Source organism: Takifugu flavidus, chromosome 21, assembly GCF_003711565.1.
Source record: "Takifugu flavidus isolate HTHZ2018 chromosome 21, ASM371156v2, whole genome shotgun sequence".
Classification (NCBI taxonomy): Eukaryota; Metazoa; Chordata; class Actinopteri; order Tetraodontiformes; family Tetraodontidae; genus Takifugu; species Takifugu flavidus.
The window spans coordinates 3,511,184-3,530,414 of NC_079540.1; the positions used below are offsets into that span (position 1 = coordinate 3,511,184).

At 44.5% G+C, this 19,231-nt stretch overlaps 1 protein-coding gene across 16 annotated transcripts in view; it reads left to right on the plus strand.

Moving 5' to 3' along the window:
* Nucleotides 1–19,231, plus strand: part of adgrb2 (adhesion G protein-coupled receptor B2) — a 138,497-nt gene that overhangs the window by 33,743 nt on the left and 85,523 nt on the right. For all 16 annotated transcript variants that reach the window (XM_057020418.1, XM_057020423.1, XM_057020424.1 and 13 more), the window contains exon 2: nt 8,921–9,829. In XM_057020418.1, coding sequence (XP_056876398.1) covers nt 8,941–9,829 — 889 coding nt within the window. In that variant the 5' untranslated portion in view covers nt 8,921–8,940. The remainder of the gene's footprint in view (nt 1–8,920; nt 9,830–19,231) is intronic.

Below are 19,231 nucleotides of genomic sequence, written 5' to 3' on the forward strand. Positions count from 1 at the left end.
TCTCCTTAAAGGACAGAAAGGCCGCATAGAATTGTGCGAAGTGTTTAGCCGAACACCGGCGCGAGCTGCCGACTATCTGCAGTGTCAGCGCTCTGCGCCTCGGGTCTTGCATTATCCTTGATAGCAAGCCCTAAAAACAAGAAGGGGAAATAGAGAGGGAGAGGAGATAATGAAATAAATACCCTGGCTGGCAACGCTTCAAAGAGAAGAGGCGGAGCCTGGAGGGCTCTGCGGCTACAGCGGGAGAGATGTTACTTAGACAGCAAAAAGATCAAGATGTTTACAGGAGGTTCCGGAAAACCTGCTGCTTTAAGGAAATAAGTGACTCTGGGATACTGATGCTCTCCATCTTGGTCATATACTTGACCATAGAAATGCATTTAAATATAGCAATCAATACTAGCGTGTCAATGCTAAGCGATCTGAAAGTCTGTTGTCTTACTAAAAATGAATTTAAGTATATTTGTTAAATTTGTATTTTTTTTTGTACTCACTTTTCTGGACTCAGATGTGGTATTGTTTGCTTGATTTTAATCATCTGGAGGCCACAGCAATTTCCTGTTCTTTTTTAAATGAACACTTTCTCCAATTTTCTCTTTTGAAGTTTTCATGGCAAAATCATCAGCTCTATACATGTCCAAATTTGGTGTTTCAGGATTTTATGAAAAAACGCTGTAGTGATGTTTGAATAGTTCTAATCAAATGCAGCATGAAGGTTGCTGCAGGAAAGTTGATGCACTCTTGTTCTGGCAGTCAGGGACTTCAAAAATGTTTTTCCTACATGTACTTTATCTTCACACATATTCGATTCATACATACCGCCCTTTTCTATGTTCCTCCTTATACTGATCTGGTAAACATCAAGAGTAGCAACTGAACCAGGCCAATGTGATGTGTTTTAACGTGTCCTTGTACGTGTATGTCAAAAGGCACTAGTAGTTCATCAGGATCACGCCTGTGACATCATGCATTGTCATTAGCCCCCCGCAGATATCCTGAAACTTGTCATCAGCCCATTAGCTTCTCTTTTGCTCCATTTGAAGTGAAGCTTGTAGAAATTAAATAAGCAAGTCTGCAGCCGCACGCAGGCTTAAACGTAGTGCCTTCTGCCAGTCGGTCCACCAATCCCTCAAGAATTCCAAGGAACCTGAAAAGTCCTCCACAAGCTACTCTGTTCCTGGAAAGTTTGGGATCGAGGGGAATTGACTTGGGAGTTGTCGGCATTCCCCACACATAAAGATATTTGTCGTCAATGTAAAAATTGAGGTAAAATTTTTATGATTGTCAGCCCTGACTATTTTTTGGAGCTACTTATTGGGACAAATTTACTCTTTACACACCTCAGACCAACGGATAATCTCATACAATAACCTTTTAAGACATAAATTAACTGTGGGGGAGGATTGTCGTCCTTGGTCGGGAAGGGGGAAACTTGGCGCAAAAACAGCCACATTGTTTTTATGTGTGCACGCTGCGTTACAACAGCTGGTCAGACTGGAGATATGTGGTGAATTAACAGAGCAGTTAAAGGTATTTTATCCCTTGATTCTGTCAGACAAATACCTGGAACTGTCAGTTATTCCAGTGGCTACCATTTCATGGATGTTGAGGAATGATACCTTCAGTCAATCACCTGCTGCATGCGGGAGCAACAGCTTGGGGGATTCACGTTCACTTTCAAAGGTGTTTCTCATCAGCTGTTTTTTTGTTTTGTTTTTTTAAATCCAACCATGACCCCGGTTTGTCCAGTCGTGGTAATTGAAGAGGCAAAAATGCTCATATTTCGCCATACTGTAACTTATTCATTTTTATCATCTATACTATATGTTAGCATGACAGAGCTAAATCTGATCCTGCCTATTCATGAGATGGGCAGGTACTTAGGCCACAACTATGAATGAATTATGCCAGTTTCACGCAACAGCGATGCACCGTTGTCGCGTTATTAGAGGCAGGATTTTGGTGGAGTGACAAGTTGATGAGTCCTGCTCTTTCCCTCTCTCTCTGCAACTCTTCCTTTTTTTCTCTCTCTACGATGCAATAAGCCTGTGTCGTTCCGAGGTGGGGGGGGTGCTGATGTAAGCTGATATGTTGGCAGGGAAGCGCTGCGGAGTAAAGCCGATCATCCTTGCAGTTTCCCCGTGACACCTCAATTCCTCGACCTTACCAAACTTCCATTTAAGCATGTTAAATGAATGGCCGTCGTTATCTCCATACAGCTCTGATTATAGCTGAAATTCTTTGTTAAAGCATTCTATATAAATCATACAGTGCGTACGTCAACAATTGCTTTTGTCGCTAACCTCTGGAGGACTTTCGCTGTTCCCCGGTGTTGTGGTCGTTTCAGATTCCCGCAGTGATCCGTTCATTTGCCGGGTTGTTGAATGAGGGTACTGATGGATAACGGTGGTCTTTTGTGCCAGTGTTGAATCAAACAGTGAAGACAAATGGTTCAACTGCGCTGCAACTATCACGTCCCGCCGAAACGTTAAAGTGGCTACTTTAGATCATGGCGGATGGGCCGCAGGGTCATATTTAAGTGCTCTGAATGGACATTACTCACCTTGTATTTCTAGAAACTCTCAGGAGTCGAGCATTATGCGCATGTATCTCTTTTTTTGCAGGTCGGTTTTCTTTGTAGTTTTCTTTCTTCTTTAGCTTCTCTTCGACTTTCCTTTCTGTTGTATTTGTTGATTTGTTCCTGTTTTTGCCTGAAAAACTTTTGCCACAAAAGACGCCAGATTTTCTCCCCCAGCACCATTTTAAGTAGTTCACCAGCTGAGAATTTTATGAATAAACATAATCTTCCTTTCTTCATGGTTTCTGTTAGTCCATAACATTTCCTGCAAAATTCTAATAACATTTTTCAAAAGGGCATCTGTATTTGACATGCCAGTTCAAATTAGAGGAAATAAAATAACCTTTCTGTGAGTTCTATATAACATGTAAAGAAGTTAGCCTTGCGTGATTCTTTAATTATTAGCTTTCCTGTCGACTCGTGGCTTCTTTTTCATTAGCATCAATGTCCCACGGTGACCTGAATATACAACACATACCCATCACTCTGTAAAAATATAAATTTAGCATCATGTCTCTAAAAAGAAAACGCCCTTTCCCCTGATCCAAGGCTGCGATACGGCCGTCTCCATCTGCAGCATGAATTTCTGCCTGCCATATTTTATTCACAGATAAGGTGAAATGAAAAGACTTCTGGTGGTAGAGTGGGCTACTTCAAAGGACAAACAGAGCGCTTCTAAGATGTCAGTTGAAGTTAAAAAAAAGCAACAAAAAAATTAAACACCAAAAGGGCTTATCAGTGTCTCAAAATCAATCCTTCAGGGCTTTTATGTCGTGGAGACATTGGTGAAGTGTTACACTTAAGGGGGGGTGGTGTTTAAAGGGAAGGATGTCAAAGACAGACAAACACTGGGTGATTTTGTTCCAGGAGAGAATAAATAGATTAAAAAAAACCAGAAAGGTTTACACCATAGCAACCAGTTGCTATGTGTTGCGAGAGTTGCTAACAGTGAAGGTTTTTTCACTGACAGTTCTTCTTGACATTGTTCATTAAAGTTTACCTGATATGTAGAATACTTCGCTGCAGGACTGTTGCTTTTGCTAAACCTCCACTCAAAGGTTGCCAGAAGCCGCGCTTGCCTTGCTAGCTCTCGTAAATTCAGCCGCGAGTAAGGAGAAGGGCTTTTGGAGGGTGCCAGGCGCTCTTCCATTAATTTACAACAGCAATGTTATGATTTTGGGATTTAAAAGGATTCGCCCGACACTAATTTTTGGATGACTATCTAAGTATTCCAAGACAATGTCCTCCCTGCTCAGTCTGGGATCCTAATCTGGATTTTATTGAAAACATTATGAACCAGTTGCTTTTAAAAGAATGAATCTTTTTCCAAGATAAATGTATTTCTTTTTTCTTTTTTTTTGTGGTGAATTATCCAAATTGCTTTACAATTTACGTCCTTGAGGACTAATGGTCGTAGCTTGGGGGTTGTCTGAAGACAAGTGAGGACAGAGTTGTGAACTGTGGAGAGGTGGGGTTTAGCTTCTTAATACATAAGCCACGACTGTAGCAAAAGTGCCCGATTAGAGGGGGATGTTTTGTTAACAGTAAAATATATGATCAACATCATGACTTATAAATTAAGGTGAAAATGTGTCAACATACTCTGATTCAGTATTTCTTTAATGATTCATTTTCACTTCCCTGAGCTTTAATTGTTGCCCATTATTACTTTAAACTTTTTTCATTATTATTATTATGTCTGTGATTATTGGTCTAATGACGCGATCTTACAACTCTAAAGCTATACTCTGCATGGCTTGTCGCAAATCACTTTTACACACTGTTGTAAACACCACAATTTATAGGCTAACAAACACAAAGCCAGTGTTTTCACTCCAACAACAGCAGAACGAGCTTGGCATCGGGCTTTATAGACTTAGTTTGTGATGCTCCCAAGGTTGGAGATTTACAAAGCCAATGTGTTATTTCTTGTCTAGTGTCATCTTTTACGTCATTTTGCTTCCTTGCCACCTCCGTACACTTATTTTCCCCGCCCTCAGCATGTGGGCGGTGTGTCACCATAACGATTTTAAATGTCAACCCAAACAAATTTTTATTTTCTTGGTTTGCCCCCAAGCAAGAATCATCCAGGAGGGATAGTCGTGGGCACTCAAGTGGACACTTGTGTTTTTTTGTTTTTTTTATTTCCTGCCATTCCTGCTTTTCCATCAACCTTCTACTTATTTTAATGGTTTTTCAATGTTTAGCTGTCAAAATCATACCTTTCACATCAATGACACTCACATTTGTTGAGTATTTTGTGAATTTCACAGTAATTTGCAGCAATACATATGCAGGACCAACTATTTTACAATTATAACTAGCGCCATAATGCAGTTTTGCTAATGATAGAATTTCCTTTAGGTTATATAAGTTAGCCTACACGTGTAGAGTTTATTCAGCAGCCTGTATGTGGAATATTGGCCAACACTTCATTATCTGATGAGTTGTGAGAGGGAACATGGACTAAATTAATCCCCGGTGTAAATGAATCCTGCTTTGAGCTGCGCTTCCTAGTGAGGCCTAAAGCCCCGTTGGTGTTAGAACAATGCTACTGTCTATAGCAGAGAACCAGACGCAGTAATTGGTCATGTTCCTTTTTGCTTTCACCAGCAAAGACAGCGCTGTGTAGGAGTGACCGCCATAAATCTTTCAACAACGCCTTTGAAACGCAGAAGAAAAGTTTCTGGCTTTCCGACCATGGGTGATTCTCAAAGGGGGCTGGGCAGTAAGGGAGGGAACGGCTCCCTGCTTGCTTTTCCTTTCCCTTTCTTAATTGACTACAAGGATTGCGGCTCACACCAGCTCCTCGCGGGCAAATGAGTCATTAAACCATCCGAAACAACATCAGAGTCAAATTTCGAGTGGAGCTACTGCTAACGGCGAGCGTCTGAAGGCAGATCAATAACAACCCGCTCCCTGCGTCATTTGCGTCAGCAACACTTAGCGCCGTTGTAGTCGATGGCGGACGGAGCGAGTCAAAAAATAGAGAGCAGAAGTGACAGGTAAACAACCACAGCTTCAGGGACAGAGAAGTGCGAAGGTCATGCAAATATACTGATGATTATGTTTCACAGTGAATGTAGGTGTGATTCAGGAGACACTGTGGTGCGTTAATGTAAAAAAAAAAACTGCTAGCACGCCCTCAGCGCACAAATAGCATCACTCAAAGTCGCCCGCAGTGTTATTCATGTAAACCACACATGATAACTGAGGAGCTGACAGAAAGGCGTCTTTAACAGTAATATTTATGTATCATGCTGACATTTTTCTCTCTGATTTTAACTGGACCCCAGTTCCCTTCATAAAACCAGTTGGCTTCCTGGTAGGACAGAAAATTCTTCAGGACTGGGTTGCCCTCTCCTGTTGTGAGACAAAATGCTTCCGCTCCTCTCGTCCATATAGAGAACGTTCATGTTGATAAAAGTCTAGTCAGTGTTTCCACTGCTGCCAGCGCTTGTGAGCACCCACGACTCTTCAGGGTGACACCAGATGAAATTCAAACAAGAACCTATTCAAGTTATCCATCAAACTAAGTGTTCGCGACTGCTGCTACAATAATTAGGTAGTTCCAGCTAAGGTCCAGACACTCCCTGTTGGGATTAATGACAACTTTAAACTGTTAACGTGAGCTTGACGTCAGCCACTGACTTTTGTGCATAAGAAGCCGCAAATATGATTCAAGTGTCATTGTCTCAGTGGGAAACAGTTGGGTTTTTATTTAAAGTGCTTAAACTTGGAAGTATGGTTTCATTTTCACCTATAATTGAATCTGTGAAACATCAGAACACATTTATTCGTTCACATTTGGGGGCAAGAAATTGGTTCCAGCCTATAAATTAAAGACTTATGGATTCAGTGGGAAAGGTCTCATGAGGGACAAACCTAAGAGATGTAAACTTTATTTTACATGCTGTTTTATTGTTGGTAACAGTGGAGTGACAATCCCACGTTTGATTGTAGTTACCGCAATAAAAATTATTCACTTCCTGTCATCTTCCTGTTTTAGCAAGGGGGCGCTGCCACGCTGTTTACAGGACAATAGAAAATGTCCCGCAGCACAGTGATGGAAAATGGGACGAGTTCTGGTGTTAAGAGTTTAAGAGAGAAGAATCAGAAATGAGCCCTTGTCACCTGACTGAGGTGTAGAGCAGAAACAGAGAGAGACGGAAGGGGAATTTGGTATTTTGTCAACTTTGATGATAACAGTCATGTCAAGGTGGGGGGAGGAACAGAACATATCAAAGCAGATGAATATTTATGGGTGCCCACAGTAATACGCTGTCTTGAGTGAAGTGGGCCAGAGCGGCCCCCGTGAAGACAGAACTTCAGGGTCTGCTTTTGCACAGACAGCACCCCCATGAATATTCAGTGTTCATTGTTGTAAAAACTATTTGCCTCGCCGAGGTGACGTCCCCTCGTCTGTGAAATGTGCTTTTAGTGACCTTTTCCCAAATTTGACGACTCAGATCAAGGTTTATAAAGCATCAAAGATCATCAGTTTTACGTCAGTCTTAGGGTTTTACAGCATCAACGGTGTCAAAGCATGCTGTTAAGGTTTAAGTATATGTTCTTGGGATGGGCCCTCACATAGCTGGCAGATGGATATCGGCACTCTTGTTTCCCAGCGTGCTACTTGAGCCCCCTTTAGCCCCTCTGAGCGCTGCATGTTTGTGACAAGTCAACTCTGAGTTGTTCAAAACGCTCCATGTCAGATCTTCTGTGCAAACAGGAGAAAGAGCCAAAGGAAAATATCAGAATCCATTTAGCAAAAAACCCCCCACATTTCCAGGTCACGACATAAGACGTTGCCATGGTTACTTTTCTCCACACTACCAGGCTTAAAGTGTATAGTGCCTGATGTTGAAATGAAAGCAAGATGGCATTACGTGCTGTCTGCTGCTGTAAGCTGATGTGCACAGGCGTCACCTTAGTAATATGTAGGTTTTGGACCATTATGGCCATTTATCAACACATATCTTTAAAATGTGTTACTCAGCTCATGCTTACAAGGGAATCTTATATTCTTCAGAAAGAGCTGACAAGAAAGTTTTTCTCAGAAACTTATTTACTTTTCCCCCAAATACTTTGGGGGTGGGGGTCACCTCTTGACATTGAAGTTTGCAGCCTGTGGACTCCAGAGCCGCCGCTGCACTTCTTTAACATGAACCGTGTGAAGTGTTGGATACCGCTGCGTTTCATTAACCCGGGCCTTAGGGATGTGGAGCACTTCACAAGTGTGCTTTATACAGAGACTTTAAAAAAAAATAAAGGTCTGTGCATATAATGATTTTTGGTTGGAACCATGGACACCAGATGGATGGTTCTGGTTAACTTTAACTTTAACCATGCAGGAATAAAAACTATAAAGTTTTTTTTTTTTAAAGTATGTCACAAAAAAAAAGAAATGATACATTTTTGATACAATAAATGACACCTGTTTCAAGCTTAGATGATGTGCAGCAAACAAGACATTTGAGCTCCAGAGTTAGGAGAAATGCATTCTGGGATTTGTTGTGTCTGTTGGTCCCCGATCATTAAACATTCAGGCCTGTCACAGATGCCACCAGTACCTGTCCAGCCTGATTTTCCAACATTACAAATCTGGAATCCTGATGATTTTTAAATGCCTGGCGATTAATGTTCCACGCCCCACATTTTAAAACTCAACCTGTAAACCGATGTGCCCGTCGCATATGAGCATCTACAGCAACGGCTGTTGAGTTGTCGTGTTGTTCCATGTTCAAATCAGACAAATAATATTAGCAAGGCTAAATATCCGACCCCCGGCGCTGTTGGTACACATCCACCTCCTTAAGAAGCAGCCGAAAGTGGTGGCACAGTCAGACAAAACAAAGCAGACTGGATGTTGAAGTAGTCTCAAGCAGAGCGCGCTGAAACGCCGTCTGCTATATATAGGGCTTTTGTCTGTACTGTGTGTATGGTGTGTGTCAAAATCAAGCTGTTGGCAGACCCTCACTGTGTCGGTGATGGTAATAGTTAGCCAGAGCCTCGGGGGGGTGCCGCTCAGCGTGTAGCCGTGCGTGTGTGTACGTGTGCACACAGCAGGAGGAGCATGGAGCAGGTCCCACCGAGCGCCTCTCAACAGCCGAGTCATCAAACCTTTTAATCCGACGCGGCGGGGATGTGTTTGAGTGTTTAGATGCTTGAAGAAGTTTTTGGAGAACGGCTGTCATTAACTTGAGATGAGGCTCAAAGATAGTTCCAAAAAAATGAGAATCTTTGAATGTGAACAGTAAAAGTTGTTTTTTTCTTTTGTTCCATGTGATGTTTGCTAACCCCCCCCCTCTGTTTCTCTCCCATCCTCCCTTTGTCTTCCAGTACAGGACGAATGTCATAGGATGAACACTGCTGGTGGGGTGTGTCTGTATGTGCTGTCCTCTCTCCTGGCCGTGGCCGGAGCCCTGGCCGCAGCGTCCGCCCTCGCCTTAGCTCCTCTCTCTGCCCTGGCTGAGGTTGCGTATGGAGCCCCCGACGGCGTCCCCGGCGCCAGGGCAGAAGAGGTCCACGCGCCTGCCTTCTCGTCATGCTCCAGCCTGGTGGCTGGGGTGCTCTACGGCTCTTTCTCCCTAAGGGAGCTCTTTCCTTCCAGGTCGCCAGGCTGCTCCTGGTCCCTGGAGAACCCCGATCCTACAAAGTACTCCCTCTACCTCCGCTTTACCCGCAACCCCATCATCTGCCAGACACACGTCCCCATGCTTCTCTCCCTCGACCACCACCTTGCTAATCAAAGCTGTCCCCTTAACATGCAGTCAGCCACTGCGAGGGACCAGGACATTATTAGTCTTTGCAGTGACCAGCCCAGTTCAGAGGCACCTTATTCCTTCCTCCAGTTTGATAAGAACTTTGTCCAGTTGTGTTTGACCAGACACCCAGCTCCAAATGAGCCTCAGGTAACAAAGGAACTGCTGGAACTGCGGCTGGTCGAGGTGTTACTCATCAACAACGAGAACTCCAGCCAGTTCACCTGCGGCGTGCTCTGCAGGTGGTTTGAGGAGTGTTTACGCACGGGTCACCATGGAGATCAGGGGGAGTCCGACAGGGACGGATGCGGGATGACCCAGACAGGATGTATCTGTCCAAATCACAACATCATGGCGCCACCTATTCCCCTCCTCCCCGCAACGCCGCACAGCTCCGGCAACGGGTCACTGCTTCCTGATGACTGCTGCGTCACTGGGCTGCATTCCAATGAAGCCATCGCCATCGCACCCAGAGACGTCCGACAAGGTAGGAATATGCCACACACAACAACCTTACCTTGTTTGAGGTTGTACAAATATAAATGGAGCTAGCATTACAGTAGGGGTCTAAAGGTCAACTTATCCAGGGCCACAATGCAGCTGGGATTTCTGTCCTACCTGGTAGACCTGGGATTCCACGTTCCTTGGTGAAAAGCATTTTCCTCATGCTAGGACAGCAAACCAGGCTGGATGGTGGCCCTCAAGGGCTAAATCTGGAGACCCTGGCTTTACAGTCATACTCAAACCTGCCACAAGAACATTTTACCTCATTATCCAAACTTTCTATAAACCCTAAGGGAAGAAAATGCCTCTGCTTGACAGAGAATTTATTATCTGAATTTTGTTTGTTGGTCGCTAATTTAAAAAAATGAGGCGGTTCAAAAGGGGCTCTTTATACCTTCCTTCAAAAGATTTACAAATGAAATTCAGTCTTCTGATCTATATTTTAGAGACTCCCCATGCGGCACGCTGAGAGGTGTGCCGCCTCAGCTTTACGGCTCATTATGCACTTACTATCGAGTGTGTGTGTTTTCGTCTGTGAAAATTTGTCTCTCACATCTCTGACATCATGTCGCCAAGACCGAAGCACAGGAAAACACATCATGTGCACAAAGTTCATCCTCATTTCCAGGTCCTATTAGCGGTTTTTCCAAAAATGTGTTTACAGAGAAGAAAAAAAGCCTCAATAGCACTGAAATAGTAAAAGACATTAGGTTTTCAAAAGTAGGGGGTCTTGGTCCAGTTTGTGTGTTTCCCAGGTAGCGGCTGCTAGTAGATAACAAGTTTAAAGATCAGTGACTTGCTCCATACCTTTGCGGCGTCCAGGTGCTGACTCAGCAGTTTCCTCGGATGATTAGTTTCCCTATTCCAGAAAAAACACATACTTAAATTTACCCTCCGGAGTCAGTGGGCGCAGTGCGCAACCCGAGGAGTTCCATTTCCCACGGAGGCTGAAATAACTGGGTAATGGTCATTTCGGAATTTTAATTTCTTCAGCGACGACACGGACGTGACCCCGATCCTTCCTTAACACGCACGCGGCTGGCACACATCTCAATAACCAAAGCATATGAGATTATTTTCAGAAATTACCCCTTGAAAGCCAATATTTTGGCTGAATAAATTCCCAGTGTATAAATATATAGATTTTTTTTACTTTACATACATGTATTACTTCATCTGTATACATGCCCTTTATGTAATTTAGTTCTCCAGGGTGGTGTTTGGAGAGGCTCGCATCGATTTGCAGGTTTCACCTCTTAGACTGATCTGCTTGAGGCTAATGATTTTGACATTTGTTCTTGTGCACTTAAAATCACTCGGAAATACGATAAACATACAGAGATTCAGGCATGTTAATACGCTGGGGGAGAAAAGAAACAAAACTGTTGGCCGATGTGATACGTGGGCGCTAATTGCTGAACTGATGTAAGAATGTGTGATATTTCTCTGAGAATGGGAATAAATAGCTTCGGGATGGAGGCTGTCGATCACCTTGATACTTTCTCAGGACCCATCACTGACATTTCAGTGCCCCACATTCACTTTGCTTCCCCCTCAGTCGTAAAGGTGGTGAAAATAGACTGAAGAAAATAGATTTTTTTCATCAGCCAACCATCACTGAAGCTAGCTCTGTTCCTGGATTTACAAATCGGGGCTGTTGAGGCTGTTATATTTCAACCTGTAGTTCCAACTGTGCAGCAACAGGTGACCCGGTGAAAACAAAGACGGGGTCTTTTCACTAGAATGGCCACAAAGTTATTGTGTCTCTAACTACACCGAATAGCTTGTGCTTGTCCTAGGTTGAAGCTACCGGTTCGTGCTGTGCACCACATTGGCTGAAATTGTTCCAGAAACAATGTTTTTTTTTATGATTTCCATTTGGCCAATGCTGTGATTAGGCGTGACAGACACACTTTTTTTTTTTTTTCCTGGCAGCTGATTTGCCGCCAAACAGCTCAGCCTGGCGGCGCATGTGCCAGAAAATTCAAACTTCTCTGAATCACCGCAGCCCCAAGAGAAGCTAACACGACTCTTTAGTCTGGCAGTGCATTTGGGTTTTCAGGCAGATGAGAAATTGATCAGATTTTGGCAATTGGTAAACAGAAGGCATAAATACAGATGCCTCAATCAGAGCTGTGAGCTGCAATGTAAGGAGATTTAAGAAACCTCTGTTGCCAAGTCATCCAGGTAACAGCAGGTTTTCAGGTTTACTCTCACAGTGACATGGACGGGCGATTGCGTTTTTGCTTTAAATCCTCGTATAGTAGTAGCATCTATCTAGTTTATTGTATTTTTCAACTCGCTTTTTAGTCAACGGAGCCCCGGGAAGGTCGCCAGAGCATCGGAGGACACCACTCCCGCCTTCCCCTCCCCTACAGCACATTTAGCTGCAGCCATTTTAGGGGTTAGTGTTTTGGCTAGCAGACAGGCATGCAGATATTAGCTTCTGACAGCCTGGATTGTGGAAAGCCTTTCACAGCGTCTACAGGGTCGCACCTGGAAAATCCGCATTGGTTTTCTCCATATTTCAATGCCCACTTGTAACATTATTCCAGGTGCAGATGCGTTCCGTAACAGTTCTTTCAGACGTTTGCCTGCGTTGCCATCAAACATCAGGCGTAGCCTGCCTGGTACAATGATGGGCTGCACTACAGATGGGGTGGGGGGTGTTTTGTGTTCAGTTCACAGTACGGTGCTCCCTATGGCGTTATTGCACTCAGCTCAGATCTTCTAAATGTCTCCAGCTGCTGGACATGACAAAGACGAGCCGCCTCGTTTGCACCAAGTATATTGTCAGAATTAAAAGTGAACGCCGCGTTTTTAATCATTGATGGAAAAATGACACCCTCCTCGGTTTGGCAGTTCATCCATCATGCGGATGTAGGCGCCGTTTCCACGCATTAATTGAATTAGTTGCTTTGCACTCATCACGTTGTGCTGGCGTTTGGAGGACTGATGGGTTTTGCTCGTTGATTGAATGCAATTGTAGGTGTAATAATTCTTTAATCTTGAACTTGTCCCCTTCGTAAATTTAATTTGCTTGTCTTCTGTGGAGAAAATAAATCATTTGTAAAATCATGGGGGTATCATTTGACCAATTAAAACAACACAGACGAGTCCATGATGAGAAACCCCGGGGCTCTAAACTCAAACATGGCAAAAAAAAAAAGGCCAGTCAATGGCGGTTCCAGGCACTATTTCAAATGTCCTTTATTGCCTGCATGGCATGATTCAAATATTCTGTTACAGCTAGTTCATTCTTGCAGTGTTTTGTGTTTTCTGGATTGAGTTTTGTTGGAAAATACAGATAAATATTAATAATATAAGTTTAATCTGTCAAGTGTGCCTGAAGCATTCATCACCGTGGCAGTGTCCTGTTTGATGTTAATTATAACCACAAATTTGTTCAGATGTTAAAATGGGCAAAATAATGAAATTATGGTTTTGTATCCAAAAGGTCAACTCAGCTGCAGCATAGTAATGTTGACAAATTCTGAAATTAGACTGATTGCGTGTTGTGGTGATAGCAACGTGAACCCTGAGTGTTGTTTCCAATCAGTTAATGTCACTTTATGTGTTGTTCTGCTGAATCTGAGCACTCCATTAGCGCTGGGCACCAGGCTTTAGCGTTAATGTTAGCTGCAGCCTAAAGAGTGTTTCTTTTTCTTTTTTTTTGCATCACTTGGACTGGGAAACCAGACTGAAATAAATATGAGACTTATCACCAAAGTATGCTTTTTAGCCTTCAAAATAAAAGACAAAATGCCGAGTTTCTGTGGCAAAATATGAGTTTTTGTCCTTTATTTAAACATTATTGCAGTGTCATAGGTATGAGACCTCGATTCGAGCATTAGCCTGCTATGCTACTAACTTCCACCTGTTGTTTCCATTTATCCATGCTTGACCCCCATCTTTCATTGTTGTCCATAGATGGACACCTGCCTCATACCTTCCTGTGACACACCTGCAGGCACACGCAGGGTTAAGAACGATTCCCCGTCTAAAACCGCTCAAGTGTGTATGGGTTTAGCAAAACCTGCCGGGAATACTGGGATTTGGCAGGGCCTCTTGGGACCTGATCGCCCTTGCATTGAGCAGGAGCCAGTGGTCCATTACTTATAAAACACACACACACTGAAGATGGCTTATCCCTTCCTCCTGGAATACTATCCACTTGCTGGTAATTAGAGCAGAGAGAAATGTTTTCTTGTGTGTGTTATGCTGGCTGCACAGGTGAGGGAGGTGTTTATATTCACACTGCGCTGACTTAGAGCACATACTGTACAGGTGTTTTAATAACTCTCAGTTCCACCAACTCCTACTGTGAAGAATGCACACACACACCGCAAGAATTAATTGCACACTGTGCTGGAGGTTCTGTGATTTTTCCTTTTTTTTTTTTTTTAACATAAAACGGATCAGATCAAATGCGCGTGTGAAGGACTATCTGCTCAGGTCGGCTCTGGCGAAAGGATTAGTATTCTGTGCACATGAGCTCTGGCTTTCTCTTCCCGAGAGCACTGAGCCCCTTTATACTCCAGCAAATGTGCCAGGCACACAGACACACACACACATACATACACACCTTTTCGTTTGGATCCGTTCCTGTTTTTCTCTGCAGATCAGTGCCGATAGTTTAGGCTGGCTGACTTCAGCCCTATCTCAGATGCATTGGAACATTGACTTCCTTCCTGTTGCTTGTAAAAAAATATATCAGAAATTGACAATTAAACTCTTTGAGAAATGACAATTCAAAGTAGAAAACACATCGCCGAACAATAATTTCCCCCTGGCAAAAGTCCATTTAGAGTTTAAATCTGCAATTTTTGAGTTCTGGTTGAGGAGGGAAAAACAGAAACTACTCTGAAGGTCAATGAGCATCATTTAAAGTCGAATATAAACTACATGTACAACAGACGGGAGGGAAAATCGAAAACCAGCCGATGTCTCTGGCCATGGAATGAGGGCCAGAGTCGGTAACTGAATCAGCACCATCATTCTGGACGCATTTAATGAAACTCACAGTATGCATTAAGGGGAGAGTGCATTTCTACAGATCCTTTGAGCTCAAGAATCACGAGCGACCCGTCGAGCCGGTTGAAAAGGAGTGAACCGAGGGAGATGTGGAGAAGGCACCAGTGGGCCAAATTAGCCAGCCTCTCGAGATTCCCGCGTTGTCAAACCACAGTGGGAGATACAGTATGTATGTCAGCAGGGAGAGGGCACAAGTGCGTGCATGTGTGTGTGAGAGAGGGGATGCTACCGACTGTCTTATAAGGCTCAGCCATGTGATAGTAGAACAATTATAGAATAATAGAGTCTAGAGTGGTGGTAACACACACACACACGCACAGCTACACACAGTAAATCTATATCACTTTCTTCCCGAGCGATTCCCAGTCAAGATTCACTGGTTTCATGTGATCGATTAATTGCGGAGGATAGAAAGGCAGCTGTGTCTGAAACCATGTGGTACGGCCCCTGTAGGCCCGACCACTCATATGTGGCACGGACTTATGCATCCGCAGAACGAGCCGCATGACGCCCTAGAAAGTAATGTGGAAGCAACACCAACCATGAAAGGCTCTAACAGCCGTATCCGTGGTCTGCTATAAACGCTGTACTTCATCCTCCAGCAGCCATTTGTTCAGGCAGAAGTGACATTTTGTGCGAACGGCTCGACGCTGTGGAGATGAGCGTCCTCTGTTTGCAAGGACAAAATGATAGTTCGGCTGCATGAAAGGATCATTTTAGTTCACTGCTTTGCGAGGGCAAACAGCTGTGCACTACGGCCAGACCCAAGACCACAGAACAGGAGATGAAGGGATGACACAAGAGGATGGCACAAGTGGAAGCGGTCAGTTCAGACAGCTGAACTTTGATTCGAAGCTTCGCAGTTTGTGATTGACGCAACGCCCCAGCGTGAACATGGACAGTTCGGCAATAGAAGGATGCACAAATGCAACAAGAACGAGACCCGAGCGCATCGCTCACAACTAAACGCAGTGCATCCGCCCCATTGACGATGCGACCACGTTGTTCCCCATGTGGCAAACAACCGAGCACCTGAGCCCAGAGCGGAGCCGATGCCATGCGCAAATACGACATGCACGCGGACCTGGCTGCCGAGCCGATGCGGCGGGCCATTGGGGTCGGTCGCGAGGGCGTGCCTCGCCAGGTTGAAACAACCCCGAGGGCGCCACGGCCTGCGGTGCCTTGAGATACATTGCAAGACAGTTGAGAGTTATTGACACCGTCATGCAGGAGGGGTTTGACAGATCGCCTGCTGTTCTTTCGGGGGGAGGGGGGGTGCGCCACTGCATTAAGTGGAGATTAACATCATCGCCATGGTGTTGACAGTTCAGCATAAAAGCAAATATGATTTAGGCACGTCAGTGGGTGAGCCCATGAATGATGCATGATGTAGCCGTGCTTACCTTCTGGCTCCTCCAACAAACCCTCCAGTTACCTGTTAAGATGTCCTTCACGATAAGTGTCACAGGGACGCTCTTCTCCCTGAAACGTCTCCTCCGGGAGCTCATTTGTGTTCATCTAGTTTGATGCCTGGGGAATCTGTTTGCCAGACACAGCTTAACATGATGGACAGGGCTATTTATCTTAATACAGGAATGGAAATTTTCCTAAATTTACAAAACCAAATGTTGGGCCCAGATAAGACTAACATCTGATTCCACAGAAAAGCCGCCACAGTGAGATTTTCTTTACAGTTTTATCAATTTAATAAACCACAATCATGAAGTGCGACTGTGCTTTTTGTTTCCAGCTGATTGGACACTGTCACACACACATTTTCCAAATTGTGTGTGTGTGTGTGTGTCGGGGAGGGGAGGGGAGGGGGAGAACAATGCATCGTCCATTCTGAGGCTGAGTATGTGGCACCCAGTTAAATATGAAATGATCACAGACGCGAGCCGCAAACCCGGGGCGTGAAAAACATCGTCACATGCGAGTGCACATCGTGGCGGGACACGTGGTGCTAACTGCGAGGAAAGACTCCTGGCAATGCAGTGCGGGAAGGACATAATAACTTGGCATGGAGGCTGACACGTGTGGGATGGGAGAGTGGTATGGATGAGTGCGCGGACGTGACAGCAGCCGCTCCCATGAGCCACGACTAAACCCCCCCCACTCTCATTTGAGCGGAGAGGATGTTTAACTCTGACCAGCGAGCAATATTCGCCCATGCAAAGTCAATGTCGCTTTGGAACAAGTATGACCGCCTTTGTCTGTTCCTCTCCCTCCCCCTGCCTCCTTCCGCCTCTCGCTCTCTTTTTGTCAGCGTGCATTAGCATCACCAGCCGGTGTGTGGCAATTAAATGTATCCCTGGGCAATGAGACCCTATTTAGAAATCATTACAAGGCAAGGAAACTTGTCCCGTGAGTTTAGCAAAAACACACGGGAAGGCCCGCCTGCCTCCATACGTGTGTGTTCCCTCGCATCCACATGAGTCATCCTTCACTCATCCGCAACTCTCTGGCTCTTCTTCCCAGGACGTCTTCCCTCTTGGATGGACTCCAGCGGCGCTGTAATACGTATTGTGCCCCCTTTTATGGGATTGGAGGCGGAAGGGGTTATTCTGGAAAGTGTGATATGTTGTATGTCTCAAGATTAAAGTGGCACGGGGATTTGGCCCCAACCTGTTGTTAATCCCGAATGACAGTCGGTAAGTTTAGGAAAGGGCGAGGTGAGCGCAATTGGATTCATGTCCAGCAACGTCGAAGGCGTTACAGCAAAACTAGGGAGCCTATTCCAAAAACTGTAATAAAGTCACATTCGGGGTTCTGTCCTGCCCTATTTCCCAGTTTTGCCGTGTTGGCAGAGAACAGCTGATGGTAGAGCGATGCAGGGGATATAACAAAAGAAAGAGTGTTATCGACCAGTCTTTAGAGACACTTCCACACCTTTCCAGATATCTTTAGTTGGGTCTGCAACTCTCTTTTCTTTAACCCTAAATAAACATATTTAGCTCAGTTCTCTGAGCAGCGTCGATTTAACAATCCCATCCGGCTTTGTTTTAATCATCGCTAGTCGACCATTAGTGTTGCATTGCTCTTTTGGACAATACGATAATTTGCATGTGCAGTGTGATGTTTGGAGCAAATCTAATTACTTACAGCGCAGTCCAGAGTCGACCCACTAACACGGGGGGCTTGCATTCATGCAAATAGAGACAAATCTCATCACAGAGCCCACACAACAAAAAGACAATACATGCATAATATATGTCCTCTGACGAAAGGCGTGATATGTGATGCATATGTGAATCTATTAATATGAAACAATATGAGAGCACAAAAAATAAGTGGAGAGGAAGAGAAATCCTCTCAAATTGGGCTCCTTTTTTTTCCTATTCTGATGCACCGGCTTTCAGAAGCCTTGATGTCACACTACAGCAGTTCCCCCATGGTGGATTTAAGAGTCAACAAAGACCAAAAAGCTCTTAGTCTTCATCTCAGTCTCAAATTCTTTTTTATTTTGCACATTGGTGCAAGTAATTTAATGTCAAGTCTGACTTAAAGTGGGGCTGTATCCAGCACAGAAATCCCCATTTAGTCAAATTCAGCTCAGGTACATCTTGCATCCATGCATGCGTAGCGGCCTTGAAATAGTTTTTTGTTTATATGATGATAAAATATTCATGGCGAAAAATAGCTGTGGAAGCTGTCCATATAATCTCCCATAAACTGATAGCTAAATCCATCATGTCCCCACATGAAAACACAAACACAAGCGTACAATAAGAGCTGACAGGCTCAAGGGCACAATGGAGTGAATGACAGCCGCCCCGGCTCGTGTCTACCCCTAAACACAAGATTCCGCCCTCGCACGCCGCCAGACAAACGCTGCGGTTTTCGAGCAAGTATCGATTGGCACGCGTCAGCAGGTCCTCCATAACAACACTCGCCTCTGAACGTGCACCAGCAAATAAACTGTCTGAGGGAAAGACTGCGAGAGAGGGGTTTCTAGGTGAAACCAACCGAGCATCGTTTGCTTGCAATCCACTGACAAATGCCATTATCCCAAGATATCATCGCCTTTACCCACAGTGCATTGCCACAAGGTAAAGCATCATAAAATATTATTTTTTTGTTATGTTTTGCCTGTGAGCAAGGGCAGAGTGGCTAAAAGCGAAGAACCAGCACGACCATGATGATGATAAAGCACCTAGCCATTCAGCTAACGAGAGCCCGGATCTGCCCCGAGTCTGCCCGCTATGCAAATTTCTTTTTCACACCAGCAATGAATCAAACTAATATTTCTCTTCGCAGCACTTAAGCAAAGCCATCACTCACAGAGGACATGCCAAAGGCGCATGCAGCCCGGCAACAAGCCCCCTTACGCACATGCGTGCACAGAAGGAGG